This window comes from Danio rerio, chromosome 21 (assembly GCF_052040795.2).
Source record: "Danio rerio strain M-AB ecotype USA chromosome 21, GRCz13ab, whole genome shotgun sequence".
NCBI lineage: Eukaryota > Metazoa > Chordata > Actinopteri > Cypriniformes > Danionidae > Danio > Danio rerio.
In genome coordinates, this window is record NC_141041.1 from 27,017,314 (window position 1) to 27,038,360 (window position 21,047).

The 21,047-nt window shown below is 36.5% G+C and overlaps 1 protein-coding gene across 1 annotated transcript; it reads left to right on the forward strand.

Moving 5' to 3' along the window:
- The first annotated feature begins 1,979 nt into the window (after positions 1-1,979).
- Positions 1,980-20,737, forward strand: tmem151a (transmembrane protein 151A). The gene is made up of 2 exons (XM_087301373.1): positions 1,980-2,588; positions 17,016-20,737. Exons 1-2 carry the CDS (start codon positions 2,529-2,531, stop codon positions 18,645-18,647), a joined length of 1,692 nt encoding a protein of 563 aa, XP_087157499.1. The 5' UTR covers positions 1,980-2,528; the 3' UTR covers positions 18,648-20,737.
- Positions 20,738-21,047: the final 310 nt, after the last annotated feature.

Below are 21,047 nucleotides of genomic sequence, written 5' to 3' on the forward strand. Positions count from 1 at the left end.
TATTTTTAATTATTTTTATAGAAAATTATATTTGTGCATATACATTAGATTAGTCAGTTCTAAAGCCAAATCTGGAGCTTATCTAACAAAATAACTTACAATAACTGTCCAAAAACTACTACAGCCAAATTTATGTTATAGGAAAATATTAAATACAAATTTTAAAAAGAGGAAAAATATGTGAAGCAAAAATGAAAAAAATAATAGTTGAAAATTTGTAGGTTGTAATTTTTTTTGCAATATTTTGCTTACATTTAATTGTATTATCTTTCAATTTCTTAATATGTTTGGTGACTAAAATATTATTTGAATAAATAAATCTGTTTTGTTTATACACCAAAATACATTGCCTTTATTCTCTGAGAAATGGATAAAAATATTCATTTTCAAAATGGGGTGTGCTCAGTTATGCTGAGCACGGAAAATCCTGATGAGAAATGCAAGTTAAGGATTTACAACTTTAAATTACGTTGTAATTATTTCATAATACCTGTTTGTTTTAAGAAAAAAAAATCACTAATATTATATGTCAAGCAAATGTTTGGGACAATTACAGACATTCATTTTGATTCATTAGTTACAATTTCGTGCAGTGTCATGAAAATAAATAAGATTAAAATAGTAAAATTTTCAATAAGACCACACCAATATTACACACAGACATACATACATTACACTACCTGACAAAAGTCTTTCACTAATCCCATTTGTAAGAGCAACGAATAATAACTTCACTTCTAATTAATTGATTGGAAGAGTGTCAGAAGGAAGATTTTTCGATAAATCATCTATTGAACTGCATCCCAATCTTCACAAATACTGCAGAAGACCTACTGGAACCCGAATGGACACAAGATTCACACAAAAATCAGTCAAGTTTGATGAAGGAAAAATCATGGTTTGGGGTAACATTCAGTATGGTAGTTGTGCGAGAGATCTGCAGAGTGGATGGCAACATTAACAGCCTGAGGTATCAAGACATTTGTGCTGCCCTTTACATTACAAACCACAGTAGAGGGCAAATCCTTTTCTCATACTTCAGCCTAGTCAAATTTCCTAAAATCAAAGAAGGTCAAGTTGCTCAAGGATTGGCCAGCCCAGTAACCAGACATGAACATTGTTGAGTATGTCTGGGTTAAGATAAAGAGGAAGCTTTTAAGATAAATGCAGTCCTCTAATCTCATGGTCATACAAAATATAACTCTTTTACCGCTGCAGCATGACTCTATATTCTATACTGTAAATTATTTCTGTTAAGTGACAAGACTTTTATCTTAGCAAAGTCAGACCTTACTGTCCTAATTAAATAATTAAAAATCAAGGCATGATCATATTTTATTTTAGTTAAATGGGTGTAATCTAGATGCATTTGCCTTTCATATAAGCCACTCCTGATACCACATGATCAAGAAGTCAAGTTAATATTTGTTGTTCCTAAAACTTGGATAGGCGACAAGACTTTTGTCAGGAAGTGTATATTATTAAACTTCTGCACCACTTACATGTTCATATCTGTGTTTATTATAAGTTTATTATAGAGAGTGTTACATATTACTCATTATATACAAAATTTTTTTATGGTTTTTAAACCAATATTACAATAATATCCAATATATCCAATAATAAATAATAAATAAAATAAAACAATAGCTAAATTGTATGTTTAGATAAGATTTTGGAAAACTTAATACGTAATAGCCCAACTTACATGTCACTGAACTGGGGGACATTTTATATGCAGGTTATCATAACTAAGCGTGTTAATGTTCCTACCCTATATTCACCTGCAGTGTATTGTCCTACTGCAGCTTCAAACTGCACCATACACATATTTCTGACAATAAAATAATCAAGAAGAAAATGAAACCACCAAGCATTAACCCAAATTCACAACAGTAACTGCACGAGCACGCACTGCGAGCGGCTTGGTATGAACTGCCCAATTATTAGGATTTGAAGGCGCGTTTAAGGGTGACGTCAGAGTGAAGTCCGCAAGGAGACCGACCGTTCGTTCAGGTGAAAGGAGGCTGTGGAGGAAAACAAGAGATGCCCGTGAAGGAGACAGCGGATATTCGGATATTTCGACAATTCAGATATCCTTCAGTCAAACGCAGATAATATAAAGAAAGATCAGTCTCGCTTGAAGTGACTACGACACACAGCGTGATTCGCAGCCGTCGAGAGAAACGCAGAATATGATGCACGCGCCGCTGCTCAGCCATCGCTCCGTCTCGAGCTTTTATTACGCGATTGCTGAGGGGAAACCGAGCGCAACAGTTACCCGTTATTCGTGATCACCGCCCGGACTAGAATCCAGAAGACTGGGATTATGTGATGCGATAACCTCTGCTGAGGGAAAAGGACGCTTCTCTGGTGATGCTGGTGTGTAGTGAATGTCGCCACCATAGAGACGCGGTGGCTCGCGCTGCTGATGGGGTGAAGTAGGTGACTGAGGGTCCTGACGGCGGACCGCAGAGCTATTTTTCATCCTGGACGGTGTGTGCCGTGATAATACATGTTAGTGAAAGATGCAAGGGGTGACGGTGACGGGAGAAGCGCCCACATTGACTGGGGGCGGAAGGGAGGAGGTAAGGCGTGAAAATGTTGGTAAATAACACCATGAGTTCCTGCTATTAAGAAGGTATATGGGTTAAATGTGTACAAGGTAAAATAATTCAAAGAAAACACGGTTCACATTTTTACAATTAATTTATTATAGATTCAGCGTTTCATATATAATGATTTCAATATTCTGTTGCATGAATTGTGCATTTTGCATTCATGTAATTGTAAATACTGTCAAAAAAAACGAAAGAAAAATATGTTATCTTGGACACAGACGAGTGTTGAATGGAAAGAAATGAATCAAAACAGGATTTATTTTAGGCCCACTAAAAGTGAGTGATGTCAGAATACTAAAATGTTTTGATAAATAATCAAAGCTAACTAAAAATAAAGCCATTTTATTGAACTCCATATTAAAAACTTTAACACTATCAACCTTAGAGTCTTTTGGCTTATTGTTGGGGAGAAATATGTAATTTATAAAAATGCTATATATAAATTATAATAATAAACAAACATATAGCAGTAATATGCATGTTGAGCTGTGGAACCAAACAACAGTGCTTCTAAAAAATTTTTATTAATTAATTAATACTGCATTTATGGTCATTTTGAGGTGAAGAAACTACATGCAGCAGAGATAATCACTCCCTGAGAGTCTCCTTTTGAAGTACTTCCATTAGCGTGCATTGACTGTGCCTAGTGCTTAAATTTGTGGTGTGTAAGTTTTTCCGCTTGGCCTGTACTTGCTTTAGATACTGGATATTTGATTGGATATTTAGATATTTGATATTAAATCATGATGGGAATTGCCTGTTAATTAAGGCGAGGGGCTTTTAACCTGTCTTTATGCTGTGTTGTCATAGAAACCATGAAAGCCTGTGGATAAAATGCATCCCATTACCTCACTCTTTTTCCAGATGCTCTGATAGTGTGAATGGTATAGTGCATCTAATGCACAGACGCTTGACCAAATGGGTTCCTGTAGCCCTCTGAATGTAGCAATAGTAAGCAGAATGTTTTATGATAAAGAATAACAATTTCAGAGAATCTAATTTGCAAATGGCTTATTATTGTTTCAGCATAATAAAGTGAATTGAAGAACTTATTTTAAATGGATGCTTTATCCAGAAATGAGATTCAGTCATCATTCACTCAGCCTTTAAAACTAAGAGCCTCTTTCTTCTGTTAAACACAAAAGAAGATAAGTTGAAGAAAGCTAAAAGACTTTCATAGTTGTTTTTCCATGTGGAGGTCCATGGTTACATATTTTCAGCTTTTTTCAAAATATCTTCTTTAATGTTCCAAACAAAAACACTTTGGAACCACTTGACGGTGAGTAAAAAGCAAGTACAGTTTTGTTTTTGGATAAACTATACCTTAAAGCACCAAAATGCTTAATATACCTTAAACATTTGCATTAAAATCTTAATATTTAAAGTAACATCCAACATCCAACCTTTTTATTGCATTTAAGGTCATTTATGATGCAAAAAGATTTGTTAGAGGATTAAAAATGTGGTCCTTTAATCAATTTACCCTTGTAATTGACATTTAACATTTTATTCTATTTTCTATTATATATTTTCATTTAAATAAATGTAGGTCCCCGTAAAAGCTTTATAATTTCATATCCATTATATATATATATATATATATATATATATATATATATATATATATATATATATATATATATATATATATATATATATATATATATATATATATATATATGAAGTCAGAATTATAAGCCCCTTTGAATTTTTTTATTTTTTTATATTTCCAAAATAATGTTTAACAGATTGAGGAAATGTCTCAGTATGTCTGAATGTCTGATAATATTTGTTCTTCTGGTAAAAGTCTTATTTGTTTTATTTTGGCTAGAATAAAAGCAGTTTTTAATTTTTTTTAAAACCATTTTAAGGTCAAAATTATTATTAGCCCCTTTATGCTATATATATATATATATATATATATATATATATATATATATATATATATATATATATATATATATATATATATTACAGAATAACCTTCCTAATTACCCTAACCTGCCTAGTTAACCTAATTAACTTAATTAATTATTATTTACTGTCATCATGGCAAAGATAAAATAAATCAGTTATCAGAGATGCAATATTAAAACTATTTTGTTTAGAAATGTGTTGGAAAAAAATCTTCTCTCAGTTAAAAAGAAATTGGGTAAAAAAATAAACAGCAGGGTAAATAATTAAGGGTTGCTAATAATTCTGACTTCAACTATATATATGTCTACTCCATATCTACACTTTTCACAACATTTTTTTAATGCAACCAGTGAGGGGCAACATGGTGGCTCAGTGGTTAGCACTGTCGCCTCAAAGCAAGGAGGTCGCTGGTTCAATCTTGGCTGGGTCAGTTGGCATTTCTGTGTCGAGTTTGCATCATCTCACTGTGTCTCATCAACTCGGTTTCCCCACAAGTCCAAAGACATGCGCTATAGGTGAATTGGTTAAGCTAAATTGACCATAGTGTATGTGTGTGCAAGACTGTGAATAGGTGTTTCCCAGTGTTGTGTTGCGGCTGGAAGGCCATTCGCTGAATAAAACATATGCTAGATAAGTTGCTGGTTCATTCCACTGTGGCGACCCCTAATTAATAAAAGGACTAAGCCGAAAAATGAATGAATGAATGAAAATATATATATACTATCCCCCACCTCCCCCGTATTTATGCATATACATCTATTTCGTAAGAAACTTTGGGTAAAATCACCTGCCAGGTGATTAAAGGTGAATGTAAAATGTTTAAATCACTAAAAGAAAATTGTTCTCTTAAAGGAACTCAACTTTTTCATCTATAAAAAAGCTTTATTTTTGGAACCTCTGTTTTTAAGAGCGTATAAAAACAGATTCATTCCGGTATTCTGATTTTCCTCATTGTTTTTCAGACTCGCTGTGCTTTTTTCACTTTGACTTTTCCCACCTGGCTCACAACGTTTATCTGTGATAACTGGAGGTCAAGTCTCAGTGGGGTATTCAGTATTTTCTAGACGGTTATTCACCCAGTGTGTAGTTCATTAAAGAAAATCCAATAATTAACCCACACACTTCTCTGGCAGCACAAACTGTGCCCTGCGTTATTTTAAATGTGACAATACGCACCTTCACTCTCGTCTTTCTCTCACTCACACCCTCAGTTGCTGAGTTTACCCCCATATACTGTTACAGACCGATCGATAGACTCAGAGACAGAGTGGGGGATGGGGTTTTTTGTAATCATTATTGAGTTTTCATAATGTTTGTGCTACACTGTCACTTACAAATGTATCGATACTTTTAGCTGTTGCTATTTCGGTTTAGTGACAGCTCTTCTCAGTTTACAATGTCTGGCATTGAGCTGCTCTCCTCAGCTTTGTGGATAAACACATCTCTTTAAGAATAATCGGTGCTCGTCTGGTCTGATAGAAACAGATGTTTATGCTGGCAAGGCAATCGAGGCTTTAAGAGGCCACTCATTGCATCCTGGGTTAATTTATGACTATCCTGTTCTCCTCTACTCTTTACCATAATTGGTTTATCCTCACGCCCCTAACACTTAACTAGTCTCTCTTGTGTACTAGCCATACACCTATTAGCATGCCTTTTAGCCCTGTGCATTTCAGTCTCAATATCATTTGTTCAGACTGAATATTTTATGAGCCCAATGTCCTCCATCTCAAAATATGCACTCACAATTAGAAATGATTAGAAATTATTCTGTGACAGATAAATGGTGACATAGTTTTGTTTGTGTGTGTGTGTGTGTGTTTGTGTATGTATTAATTTGTGTGTGAGTGTATGTATATATATATATTCATTCATGTAATCAGGCGAACAAATAGTCTGTGAATGTAACACTACAACCCCCCCCCCCCCCCCCCCACACACACACAATGTATCTTAAATAATTGCAATACACTCTTAGATCCATCCATCCAACCATCCATCCATCCATCCATCCATCCATCCATCCATCCTTTCTAACAATTAGTAAAATAGCTGTGTTCTAGTGTGATGAGGCTGATATTTACACAAACAAAGCAGCGCTTGCTTACCCTTTTGAATGTCATTGTTATAAAGTTGTTTATTTTTCTAATTGACTCATGTTATATGTGTGTATTGGAATATTTAACCAGACAGACGTACATTTCAGACAGCCTTCTGTAGGTGCAGATTTACTCAAATCACTTTTACTTTTACTTTTGTGCACTCACACGTTCACATAACTGAACATCCAATAAACACCCAACACGATGAATCGAGTGAATGGCTGTGATTTTAGATGGAACAACCCAAAAACTCGCCCTACAGATTATCACCAGATGTTACAGTTTGAGTCTATTGGTTTAGCTCATTTCTTGAAACAGAAATTACATTCTCAAAATTCTAAGATCATTTGGCAAAACAGTGTTACAGTTTAGCACAACACTATAGCTCACTTGAAAAAGCTCATACCTTTCCCAAAACAGTTCACTCATGTGTCAAAACTAAATTTCCTTCTCATTTAAACAGTCAGTGCCCCTAAAATGCTTCGTCCCTTTAGCATTGTGTAAGCACTGCAAGTCAAAATGATTTGTCATTATAGCACAGGACCACTAAAATATCCCTCATGTCCACCACAGTCTTAGCCCAGTCCTTCATTGACAATGGTTACTGTACTGTTTTTGTCTAGCTAACTGAATACAATTGTGTATAAAACTAAGAAAAAGAAATACGATTTTAGGGTAAGAGTAGCCTCCCAGGTTTGACGTCACACATATCACTCATACTGCCAAGCAAAGCGTAACTCCTTTTTGTAATGATCAACCACACACAATGTTACTTCCATATATCAGAGCAAAAAGAAAAAATAGCTGTAATAAATTGTAATCAAATGTTCCAAGGATTCACCTACTGTATGGTATGCATGGTAATATGGTCTTGACTAATTTTGGCAATTGAACGAGCTATTGTCCATGTAATGACATATACAATGAAATGACGCTGACACATTTCGGAGAGAACAACCATTAGACTGGGAATTAACAAACAGTTTAGATCAACTATATCGATTCACTTGGAAATTGTGTTAAATGTAGGCTATCTGTACTTAATCATTTGCAAAGATGTAATGAGACATTTGCAATTTGATGAAATCAATGAGAAATTCAATTCTGTTGTGAACAATTGCTAAGTGGTTTGGAGGTTTGTTCATGTTGTTTTTAGAATGTAATTTCTGTTTCAAGAAATGAGGCAAACCAGTGGAAAAAAACTGTAAATATAAATGTGTGTGTGTGTGTGTGTGTGTGTGTGTGTGTTACGGCCCTGACTGGTTAAGAATCTTAAATTCTTGAGTAAGGGCTACTTTACACTTCTGCGTTGAGTGATCGGCGTGACCCACAGTGCTTGCCTTGTGCGTAGTCTTGCGTCTATACTTCTGTGGGCTGTTTGTCTTGCTCTAAAATAACTCTTCCGAAACGCTAGCTGGCAGTATGTGTTTTGTTTTTTCTGAATGCTACCTTGTACAAGTAGCTCAAACTTGCTCATTTAGAGGCAGGAACCAGCGGATGTGTAACAACAATAATCATAAGGTAACTACAAAACAACAGTTTTTATCTAGAATTTTTATTAATTTTATTTTATTTATTACAGGACTCAACACTTGTAAAAAATTGCTCCAACAGGTTCGTGCGACTCATGGTCCTAGCTACCAATCACACCAATCACAGAGCTTGCGCTATGGGCGCTATATGCGACGAGGTGTAGTTTCTTTTCTTGAAAGATGTGTATCAGCGTTAGCCACTTTACGTTATACATTAAAGCAATTTAGAAACAAATAACAAGTTACAATACATGACAGCAGCAGGAATTCAAATAATAAAAGTAATGAATTCAAATTCAAAGCTCTGATGTTTGCCTACAAAGTGACTTCTGGCCTTGCTCCTTCTTATCTGCGCTCACTTCTGCAGATCTATGTGCCCTCCAGAAACTTGCGTTCTGTGAATGAACGTCGCCTCGTGCTTCCATCCCAAAGAGGGAAGAAATCACTTTCGCGAACGCTCACGCTCAATCTGCCCAGTTGGTGGAATGAACTCCCTAACTGCATCAGAACAGCAGAGTCACTCGCTACTATTTTCAAGAAACGACTAAAAACTCAACTATTTAGTCTCCACTACACTTCCTAATCTGCAATTGCCTCTCTGAATATCACACTAACTGTACCCAAAAAAAAAACAAAAAAAAAAAACACTTATACTACTAATACTTCCCTTCTTAGACTTTACAGACCTGAACCTTGCCTATAGCACTTTGTTGCTCTTAGTTGTGTAAATTGCTTCCTTGTCCTCATTTGTAAGTCGCTTTGGATAAAAGCGTCTGCTAAATGACTAAATGTAAATGTAATAAAAATACCAATAACAAATAAATAAAATGACATACACGTTTTCAAATAGAGCTGGTGTAAGGTCCACCCAGTTGGCCCAATGTCGGTGTCCACTGGTGGATGAAGGTTCACTGCATGTTCGGTCTTTCCAGTGCACAATGTTGATTTATATTAAACTTAACTCATATCTGACTCCAATTTTAGTATGAGAGGGTTTAGAATATTAATATATTTATCCTCGTTTTATCTGACTCCAATTATAAAACATTAAGAAGATTATATCAATATGTAATTTAGATAAATGTTTGAACCTTTTGTCTTCACTAGTAACTATTACATCCGTTCATTCGGGTGCTCATGTCGCTCAGAGAAATCGCCTCGGCCGAAGGCGTCCCTCACGGTCACACTCCGGTCAGTCTTGAATATTAAACAGAGGTAAATTGACTAATACTTTAGATGGCCGCTACCAGCGCGCTCGTTCTAAAATACTTTAGTTAGTCCCGCTTAGATGTACACCTTTGAGTTAAGACAATCATCATTTCTAATTAGAGGTTAGGGCATTAATATAAATTTACCCGACTACTGGACTCTATAGTAACTTTGGTTTTCACCAAGCCCATGGTTTCCCATATGAACTTAATTTAGAATAATATTACCTTCAAACAAAGGTCGGGTACCCAATCTAGGTTAGTCGTGCAACACCTTGTTGACCTAGACGGAAGTTATCGCCCTTTCCACCTAAGTACACATGAATCAATATCAAGAGTCAGCCGGATCGCTAAAACACAATTAGTGTGCCAATGCTCCATCTCAATTGGATTTTAGTCCGTCTACTGACCTGACGCAAGACGTGCGGAAACAAGGATACAGCGTAATCTACTTGAATTAATAATTACAGAGTGAGCAAAATATGGTCAAACATTACAATTTATTAGTCAGGTAAATGTATTATGCCAATTCAATCAGTCAATTCATAAATGATCAATACAAAACATCAAATTATCAAAGATAAATCCAAGATGAAAAAGATGCATTCCTGACTTTGTAATATACATAACATGGGGCAGACCCCATGTTATGGGCTGATCTGGTTAGGCAGAATCGCCCTGAGCTTTTCTTAGTCCTTACCTTAAATAATCCAAGAATTCCCTCAAGGAAGGGGGTGTGAATGTATAACAAAAGGCATTCACACTTAGTGTCACACCCCTCACAGTGGTTCAAAAGATGCCTGAAGTTATATATTTATTGTTCTGATTATGTCTATTTCTGAGAGAATGAGACCATTGTACCAATCGCACTGAGACATTTCAAATGATATCAAACATGATAGTTAAAGTCAGTTTGGTTAATTCTAGAACATTCAAACATTGAAATGACCATATGTGTGAGTTGGGGGGATGAAGCAGACTCAGATGCAAATGCAGCAGGAACTGGTTTTTCCCGCATTCCCCTTGCTGAGTTGTGAAGTTACCAGTCTCTGTTTTCAGCTCATGTTTTGAATTGTCAAAGATATCAGAATATTTGCAATATTTCAATTCTTACACTGGGCATAAGTGAAGGTGCCTTCCTGATCAGTTCATTTTCAATGTGTCCAAATACAAAGTAACAGATATGGAACAAAATCAATGCCGAAAGTCTTGAATTAAAAAGCTTGTTGAATATCACAAACTGAAAAAAATAATACACCGTATTAACAAGTTCTTGCATTTTAATGACTTGAATTCCAGGGTTTGTATTTTTAGGTCCTGAAATTTAACATAGCTGTTTATTTAAGATGTGAATATTTCAACTAAAAATATTTCAAACACGTTTTCATACTTAAAAATTCAATAATTCATATTCAATTTTCAGATTTCACTTACAAAATATTCAATACCCTTTAAAAATACGATGTATAATATTCAAAAGGTCATTTTCAGTTCATTTTATTTCAGTTCAAATATTCGCTTCCATAAATTCAGTGGATCAAATTCGACTGTTAAAATTCAACATTACATCCGGGAACTGCAGGAAAAGCAATAGATTGCAGATTGAAGATCGCCAGCTGCTCTAGCTTTCACCAGCAGGTGGAGATGGAATAATGTAAGATTTTTAACCCAGTAAACAGGCGAGAAAAAGGCTAATAAAGGCACAAAAGTAGTATTTAATATTTATATCAATGCTTTGGACATTGTAAATGATAAAAAGTATGAGTAAAATGAGTAAATGAGGTTTTAGTCATCTATATTTGCCCTTATGTAACGGAAGCCAGCTGGTGATCGCGTAAATATCAGTCCTCGGATCCAGCGAAAGACGTTGTTCTGCAATCTTTAGCATCCTCGTAGCTTGTCTCCCATGCCGGCTCGCTCCCTGCACGGACCGGTGCGGTTACTTGCACATAAACCGTCTTTTGATGAATATGATGTTACACATTGTCTATCTTTATTGACTCTTTCTTCCATAGACGCGAAGTATTATATTGACGGCTAAAGAATATAAACGTAAGAGAAACAGGAGAGGAATTATTATAATAATAATACAACATAGATAAACATTGACTGGGCTAAGAACAATTACGAACAAAGATATTCAAAACCAGAGAGATTTTATGAGAATGTCACAAAACAGTTCACTTTGAACTGTTGAACAGAGAGTTCAGGTATGATTTAAGGTTGGTTATGGATGGGGCGTGTAATTTAAAATAATTTAACATAACGTGCGAATGCATTAAAGGAGCGTCTTCAGTTATTATTTAAGCGCAGCTATGTCAGGATTGGGATAGGTTATATTTCATTATTTAAATTATGGTTATTAATAATAATATTTATGACATGTATTTGGGCTATTGCGCTTAAATAAGTCATCCGTGATTCTAAATTAATATTTATATTCATCCTTTTTAGCTATCACTTTGCTATCGTCTTTCTCTTCTTTTTTTCTAATTTTTGGGGTTCTGCCACGGTTAAACGTTTGCAAAATGTCTTTAGTTTGTCCAGATTGTCACTTTTCCTCTAAAATAGAGACGAAGCAGAAGGAAAATTAATGAATTGATGAATGAATGAAATGATTGACGTTTTTATGCATGTGCGGTGCGGCTTGCTCACGACAAAGTTGAACGAGTGGCCGCGAGCTCCGGTGGCCAGTCAGAGCCAGCGCCCCACAGCAAACTGATTAAGAGATGCTGGATGGCTGCCAATATATGATAGGAATTCTTCCGAAGTTTCAGATGATATCTGGGCTTGTGCATGATAATGTAAAATGAAAGTGAAAGGCATGACACTTGGCCAAGCATAAGAATAGCCTACAAGAGTGTTTCGATTATTATATTAATCATTCATGACATATGTCATGCTTGGGCTTATATGAATAACACCTCGCTGTTTACCATTTCCGAAAGTGGAGCTGACGTCGGAGCGAAATTGCTTGTATAATTGTAAAAAGAGTGATGAATATTAATGGATTTCTTATATCTGTCATTTCTGATAATATAATTGATTTAACTAGTGTGAGCTTATGAGTATCCAACAATCATTTAGCAAAAATGCATCCAGAATCCTAAACCAATAACTTTGTCAAGCAAAAATTATGATTTTATAGGCTACTGATTTTTGAAAAAAAAAAAAAAGAAAATACCCTAGCAATTGTTTATTTAAATATGATCATCTCAAAATATAAAATAAAAAAATAATGGTTTGACTTTGTGAAATCATAAAACACACTTGCAGAAAAGAGTTAATAGAATAAATGAGCAAATACATTCTCTCCAGTAGATGGCGATTAAAGCTCAGTAACCCCATGATGAACACTGAGCTGCTTTGCAGGAACCCCCTCAACCACGCATTCTAAACATTAATCTTATGAAACTAGCTGAAGTGACAACTATATTAAATTTAAACCAGTTTAATTAAGTTTATATGTTTAATAACTGCAAAAAAAAGATCAACATTGCTAATCATACAATACAAACGGTCGCTGAAAAGTTATAAATAACGTTTTTCTCATAATACTGAAAACAAATTAAAGTCAGTTATAACTGCCTATTATCAAACCACAGGCGACTCATTTTATTACTTATAATTGGCTGCGACATTGCCACTTTTGCGTTAATACCTTTTTCTCGCCTATAGGCTACATAACAATCAAACAATAATCTGGACGAACTAAGACATTTTGCAAATGTTTAACCATGGCAGAACCACAAAAATTAGAAAAAAGAAGAGAAACACAGAGTGATAAAAAGGATGAATATAAATATTAATTTAGAATCACGGATGACTTATTTAAGCGCAATAGCCCAAATACATGTCATAAATATTATTATTAACAACCATAATTTAAATAATGAAATATAACCTATCCCAATCCTGACATAGCTGCGCTTAAATAATAACTGAAGACGCTCCTTTAATGCATTCGCACGTTATGTTAAATTATTTTAAATTACACGCCCCATCCATAACCAACCTTAAATCATACCTGAACTCTCTGTTCAACAGTTCAAAGTGAACTGTTTTGTGACATTCTCATAAAATCTCTCTGGTTTTGAATATCTTTGTTCGTAATTGTTCTTAGCCCAGTCAATGTTTATCTATGTTGTATTATTATTATAATAATTCCTCTCCTGTTTCTCTTACGTTTATATTCTTTAGCCGTCAATATAATACTTCGCGTCTATGGAAGAAAGAGTCAATAAAGATAGACAATGTGTAACATCATATTCATCAAAAGACGGTTTATGTGCAAGTAACCGCACCGGTCCGTGCAGGGAGCGAGCCGGCATGGGAGACAAGCTACGAGGATGCTAAAGATTGCAGAACAACGTCTTTCGCTGGATCCGAGGACTGATATTTACGCGATCACCAGCTGGCTTCCGTTACATAAGGGCAAATATAGATGACTAAAACCTCATTTACTCATTTTACTCATACTTTTTATCATTTACAATGTCCAAAGCATTGATATAAATATTAAATACTACTTTTGTGCCTTTATTAGCCTTTTTCTCGCCTGTTTACTGGGTTAAAAATCTTACATTATTCCATCTCCACCTGCTGGTGAAAGCTAGAGCAGCTGGCGATCTTCAATCTGCAATCTATTGCTTTTCCTGCAGTTCCCGGATGTAATGTTGAATTTTAACAGTCGAATTTGATCCACTGAATTTATGGAAGCGAATATTTGAACTGAAATAAAATGAACTGAAAATGACCTTTTGAATATTATACATCGTATTTTTAAAGGGTATTGAATATTTTGTAAGTGAAATCTGAAAATTGAATATGAATTATTGAATTTTTAAGTATGAAAACGTGTTTGAAATATTTTTAGTTGAAATATTCACATCTTAAATAAACAGCTATGTTAAATTTCAGGACCTAAAAATACAAACCCTGGAATTCAAGTCATTAAAATGCAAGAACTTGTTAATACGGTGTATTATTTTTTTCAGTTTGTGATATTCAACAAGCTTTTTAATTCAAGACTTTCGGCATTGATTTTGTTCCATAACAGATGTCCATATTTGTGTAAAAAGATCCAGTTTAAATTGAAGTTGGGCAGTCTTACATTTCATTCTGGTGATGGATTCCAGTCTTTTTTTTTATCCACTGAGGTATTGTTGGAGAGTGTGGCTTTATTGAATTAATCGTTATAGTTTTTATTGTACTTTATTAAAGTATGGGTTGTATATTTTTTTTGGGTTGTATATTTCTGTTTTTATTATATACACCCTGGTCTATCTCTTCCACCAAGAAAAACAAAGAAGTAAAAGGCAGATCTTTATGCATAATTGTCATAATCTCGTGTTAAGGAATCGCCATTGAAAAGAACTGGCTCCTGAAAGCCAATGTTCTGTAATTGAATATATTGTTTTCACTGTATATACAATAGCACTGCCACAGCACCTGTGAATAGTGTTGCAGTATTTTAATATATGGTATTGTGCTATATTAATAAACAGTTAATATTGTATTAACTGTTTTAAATATAGCTAGATCTGCATTTCACGTCCTAGATTATACACTACTAGTAAGTATAAGGGGAAAAAACAAACAGTCACTTGCTTTGACTCTCTTATCCACGGTCCCAAGAGGGAAAATAATGCACTGACTCATACACCTGTGCAGGAAAACACACTGTTGGGCTTGATTTTATGATTCTTCCAAATCTATACGTACCTCTCTTGTAAAAAGCATTGAAAGGCACAAATGATATGACTCGAGACTTTCTTGGGTCATCTAAATAATTTAACTTATAAGATTGACTCTGAAATAGCAGGATAAGTTTATCCACTATTTATACATCACTGCTTATTTGTTTTATGCAGGTGTCCTAATCACAGCCTGAAGAAATGAATCTCGCTGAATATTATTCACATCTCTTAGGACACATTTTCTTGTGGTTCAACACTTGCTTCTCTTTCTCCCACCGCTCTTTGGTGTTGTGCAGCAAAAACATCTAGCGATTAATTATTCAGTTGTGATGATGTTGTCTATTTTGTTTAAATGGTAATAACACTTCATAACTCAATGTATTATGACAGACAAAGCATCCCAGCAAGCATTTTTGGTTTTTAAAAGATATCTAATAGGCATCTAAACATAGTCAATTTGACTAAAACAAGGCTAAATTTGGTCTGTCAGTGAAAATCTAATAGACGTCTAAGTATAGGCCAAAAGTAGACTAGTCATCAAATAAACTAAACATATAAAGTTTGTCTAATCTGTCTATTTGACAACTATTGTAGTTTTTTGCTATTCTTAGATGTCTATTAGATTTTCACTGACGGCTCAAGTTTAGCCTTGTTTTAGCCAAGCTGTCTACATTTAGATGTCTATTAAACACCAAAGTGTTTAATGGGATGCAGTAAATATTCATTAAAATACTGCCTATCACATATTATCATATTTCCTGCATCAAGTCACCATTATTAAAAACATATGTAGATATTAGCTTGTGCACATTGTAATGCTCACTGCTGACCCTAATGGATTCTATCTCTCCCATCCCAGTTTGCTCTCTTGTCCTTGTAAAAGGAACAATTAAACTCCTGCCAAGAGGAGCACAGCCTCTATGCCACGCTTGGGCTACAGCCTGCTTTTAGTGCTGCAGTTTCTCACAGCAAGGGCATTGCTCGTACTATTAACTGATTTATGTGTGTAAGTGTATGTGTGTGAGAGAGTGAGAGAGAGAGGGATTGTGCATGTGATGTTGTTAGGGAAGAGACAGCAGGAAACAGGACAACGATAGGATGAACACAAAAAATATTGCAGACCAACAGTAGACGGTGTAATATTATTGCGACATACCTGTATGGTGCTGTGTGGCTTTTTTCTGGTTTGGAATCTGTTCATCTTTGCCCATATGGCCTCAATACCTCAAGCCACCACTGGAGTCAGAATAGGCGATAGAGATCCATATGCATTTAGTCGAGATGATGCACTCAGTGATGTCTAAAAGCTTCTACACTTCCCCTCCACATTCATACAGAGCGTTTTAAAAGGAGACATGGTTTGGGTTACGAGCAGCCAGGAAATGTATTCAGCCCTCAGGAGAATGATCTATTACTGAGTTCTCTCTGCTGCATGTCAGAGTGGATAGAGCAGACCATGCTTCACTCAGCTGTGCAATTGTAATACGAATGAAAAATAATTTAAAACAGGGGTTCAAACTAGAGTACAGGGACCCCCAGGAGAACGCAATGGGTCTTAGTGGGTCCATGGGAAACAATGGTAACTGCAATTCTAAAAATACAGTTATAATTTTGGAGAGGGTTTGTTACCCCCAATCAGATTTGGGGTTAATCAAAAAGTGCAAAAATCCTCATCTTAAATGTATCTGATGTGTTAATTGCATTATCTGCCAGAATTAATTTTTATATTTCCTTTCTTTTCTTCCCTGTCCCTCTTACTCCCCCACCAATCATGCTTCCCATTGCTTTCTTTTGGCTCTGTCATCTCTTCATTGCCATTCTGCCTGACACCCCCAACTCATCTCTTTTTGAACTCTGCCCCATTCAATTTCCTGTCCATCTGTACAACCCTCTGTCCCCCTTTCTTCCTATATTTCCTCCCTATTCCCACCTACAGCAGCGTCCCCTCAAGCAGTCCCTGAGTGGCTCGCTGTGCCGAGAGTCCCACTGGAAGTGCCTGCTGCTCACCTTGCTCATGTATGGCTGCTTTGGCACACTAGGCTGGTGCTCTCTTTACCGCATCACAGTAATGGCTTCTGATGACCAAGGCCCTGCATACTTCTACGGGGACCGAGCCAGACTCTACCATGACAGCCCGTGTTCTAACGGCTACGTCTATATACCTGTAGCATTCCTGGCCATGCTGTACATCGTATACTTGGTGGAGTGCTGGCACTGCTACTCTAAAACAGCTAACCTTGCTAAGGTGGAGATCACAGAGGTTTATGACAGGATACAGCGGTTACAACAAGCCACTCCCTGCATCTGGTGGAAAGCCATCAGCTACCATTACGTGCGGCGTACCAGACAGGTCACGCGCTACCGAAATGGAGATGCCTATACAACAACGCAGGTGTACCATGAAAGGGTCAACACGCACGCATCGAGCTCTGAGTTTGATTACTCAAGACTTGGGGTTAAAGATGTTTCAAAGGAGCTGCAGGGTCTGCTGGAGCATCCCGTCACCCGTTTGCGCTTTACCAAGTGTTTCAGCTTTGCCAGCGCCCGTGCTGAGACTGCCTACCTCACGCAACGAGCACGCTTCTTTGGAGACAACGAAGGTCTGGATGACTATATGGAAGCACGAGAGGGTATGCACTTAAAAAATGTTGACTTTCGAGAACATATGCTAGCATTCCCTGACCCTTTACACCCACCCTGGTACACCCGTCGTTGGGTATACTGGTTGGCCTCAACTTTCCTGCTATCGTGGCCTCTTCGTGTAATTGCAGAGTATCGCACAGCATATGTCCACTACCACGTAGAGAAACTGTTTGGTGAGAATGAGGATGCAAATGACAATGATAATACAGAGACAGGGAACTACTGTACAGGCTTTGAACATGGCACCGGAGGTCCCACCCTTCGAGTCATATCACGGGTCAACACGGTGGATATGACCGAACTGGAATGGCACATTCGTTGTAACCAGCATATGGTGCCTAGTTACTCAGAGGCCTTGCTTATGGATTTGGACATGAACACAAATACACCGTTAACAGTTGCAATGGCTGCACGAATGCGACGCAATTCTAGCTACCTACTACAGAGCTGCCCCAGGTGCCGGCGCTCAACAAGCAGCTCCTCTCTCCCTTCATGGGTTAGAGGGAATGTGGCTGCAGGGACAAACTCATTCCCAATTAGGCCTGGTGGCAGGCTGTCCCTTAGTCGCAGCGGTTTCTCTCTCGGCCGCTTGCATACCACAAGAAGCCGCCACCCTTGCCTGTTCCACTCAAGAAGCCTTGGAGGTGGGATGGGTAGCCGGATGGAAGAAGGGGGTGGGGGTTTCCTTGGTCTTGGGTTTAGAGTGCCAGATGAGGAAAGGAGGGGTGTGTTAGAGAGTGAAGGGCTAGAAGATGAAGATGTAGAGGAGAGAAGCCAGGAACAAGTGGAGGAGAGAGAAAATGGAGAGACCAGGGAGGACAATAGAGACAGGCCACCCACCTACCAAGATGCTCTGTACCTTCCGGTTTTAATCATTCATGGGGAAGAGAGCTGTCATGGGGGCCATGGGATTGACACAGGATAAAAGAAGAAGTGTGATTTAAAGAAGAATATTTGAAGTGACTTTTGAAAAGCAGAGGCAGACTACCATCAGGGTACAGACAATAGACTGGCAGATTGTGAAGTCAGGAAAGAGATGGGAGTTTTGAACTGAATCAAGATTCAAAAGTTGAACCCAAAGTGTCTCTTGTGTAACACACCTAAAAAAAATTGTTCATGAATGTATGGAACAGGACTATTCAATCTTGCACCTAGGGGGTCAATGTCCTGCTGAGTGTAGCTCCATCAGCTCAAACACAATAGTCTGGAAGTTTCTACAAACCTGTGAAAGGAAAGTGTGCAACCTTTAGCCAAACAAAAGCATAAATGATTTGCACGAAGGAGACCTAAGACCATTATGTGAATGGCTACAAGGCGCTTCATGTGATCCAATTTAGCCTTTGCTTTTTTTTCAATGGTAAGTAATACAGACTCTCTTATTGTTCAATAGCAAGATAATCTCTTGTTTCTAGTCAGTCTGTAGCCTTTGATTAGCAGGTTCAAGTGTGTTTTAATTAAGGTTGGAACTTAACTCTGCAAGACAGTGGCCCTCCAGGATCAGGTTTGGACATCGCTGGTGTAGAATGTAGTAGGGATTAAAATGAAAATACTTTGGTCAAGTCAAATCCATGTTGATATGGATTGACCCTAAATAAATACATGTAGTACATACCTAGTAGAAAATACTAATAGGCATGGAACATCAGTGTCCTATATCAATCTTAACATTGTATTATTGATATCTCTGACTTATCATGTCCATGGTAAACTAAAAGATCAGTGTGTCCTCCTTTTGACCATGAGAATAATGTATTTTACATGAAAAGCTGGGCGTCTGCAACCTGCATTTAACATTGCAAAGCAGTTTTTGCAACTCCACAATAACGTGAAAAAAAGCCCATGCTAGTGTAGTATTGTAAATCCATTTGTCAACAACATGCAAGTAACTTACGGAAAAAGGGGAGTCGGATGTGAACTGCATTCACAGAAATCAATATTAAGATTGACTATTAAAGGAGATCTGATAGAAACAAATGGTTCTCAGGGGGGAAATTAAAAACTAAATAAAATCAGGTAAAAATAAATCTAATAAAAAAAGGGGTGGTAAAAGATCAATGAGTGAATGTAGGCTGGTGAATCGTAATCCCTCACTGTTTGACACTGTGCTTTAATCCACTGCCCTGGCTAATGACTTCTTTTAATCTCTTGTCCCTTTTAATTGCCTGGTAGAAGCACAGTGCTTATGAGTTTACTTATCTCTGCCTTAGAGGTTTCTTATGTCAGCCTCATGTCTACTGCAGCCAACAGAAAGTAGATCTGTTCAGCAGCAACTCAATGTATTCATTTTAGTGTTTGTGCATATATTCTTTTTTCCATCACTTTCCATTGACTTCTATTGTTTTATACTGAGGTGATGATATTTTATAACCCTTTCCCTTAAAATGAACTAACCACAGAGATGTTTTTTGCATTTTTAGATTTTCATGAACACTAAGTACATTTGTTTTGATTTCAGTTTTTACTATTCTTGTAGGGATGTCTCTTCATACATTTGTAGGCCTGCTCATTCATCCCTCTCTAGACTGTTAGAATGTAAAAAAAAAAACTGGATTAAGCTTGTTTCAGTTTAATGCAACTGTTGTTAATAGATGAACTAGACAACACAACATATGAATAGTGAAACATTCCACAGCCTCATGTAGTCACATTGGTGATATGCACATAGAAGAGTGAACAAGCTTAAAAATACATGCGTAGGTCAGCACAAGCACAACGCGTCACCTACTTTACAAACAGTGCAGGGATTGAGTTAAAATAAGTCGTCCTTGGAATCACTGAAAGAACGAATGTATAAACACAACCTTGCACATGGAGAGGATGTTAATAGGAAAAAAAGGTGAAGTTCAATGCTAAGAGCACACACTAAGAGCATCCCTGTATTGTTTGTAGGATTTCTACTAAATAAATTATTGATAATATTTCAACAACACTAGCATATCTTTCAGCGATGAGGAAATGACTACAGTGGCCATGACCATGATGCTCTTATTAATAAAGTCAAACCATAAACAACAATGTGTTTACTGACTGCTTTATTGTACTGACTTGCAACTACAGATGAACAACACAGAAGCTAATATATCCATTCGCTTCTTCGTATATCATCACAAGGGTGTTTTTAGCATAGTTGGTTGGTAAAGTTACTTATAAATTAAGATTTGTTTTTTGTGTACTGCTATTAGTATACTAGGCTAAAAATTGGACAGTCTATTTATCACTTAAAGAAAACATATAAGTTAAAAAATTACTGAGTATACTAAAAAGTTTACTTTCATATGTTAAAACAGCTGCAAATATTTAACCTGTGAATCACCAACATGTCTTT

Excerpts from the sequence above, each read along its gene's own strand:
- tmem151a (XM_087301373.1), top strand. The coding sequence starts at position 2,529 with ATGCAAGGGGTGACGGTGACGGGAGAAGCGCCCACATTGACTGGGGGC. Across the intron at positions 2,589-17,015 it reads CTGGGGGCGGAAGGGAGGAG|CAGCGTCCCCTCAAGCAGTC; the intron begins GTAAGGCGTGAA and ends TCCCACCTACAG.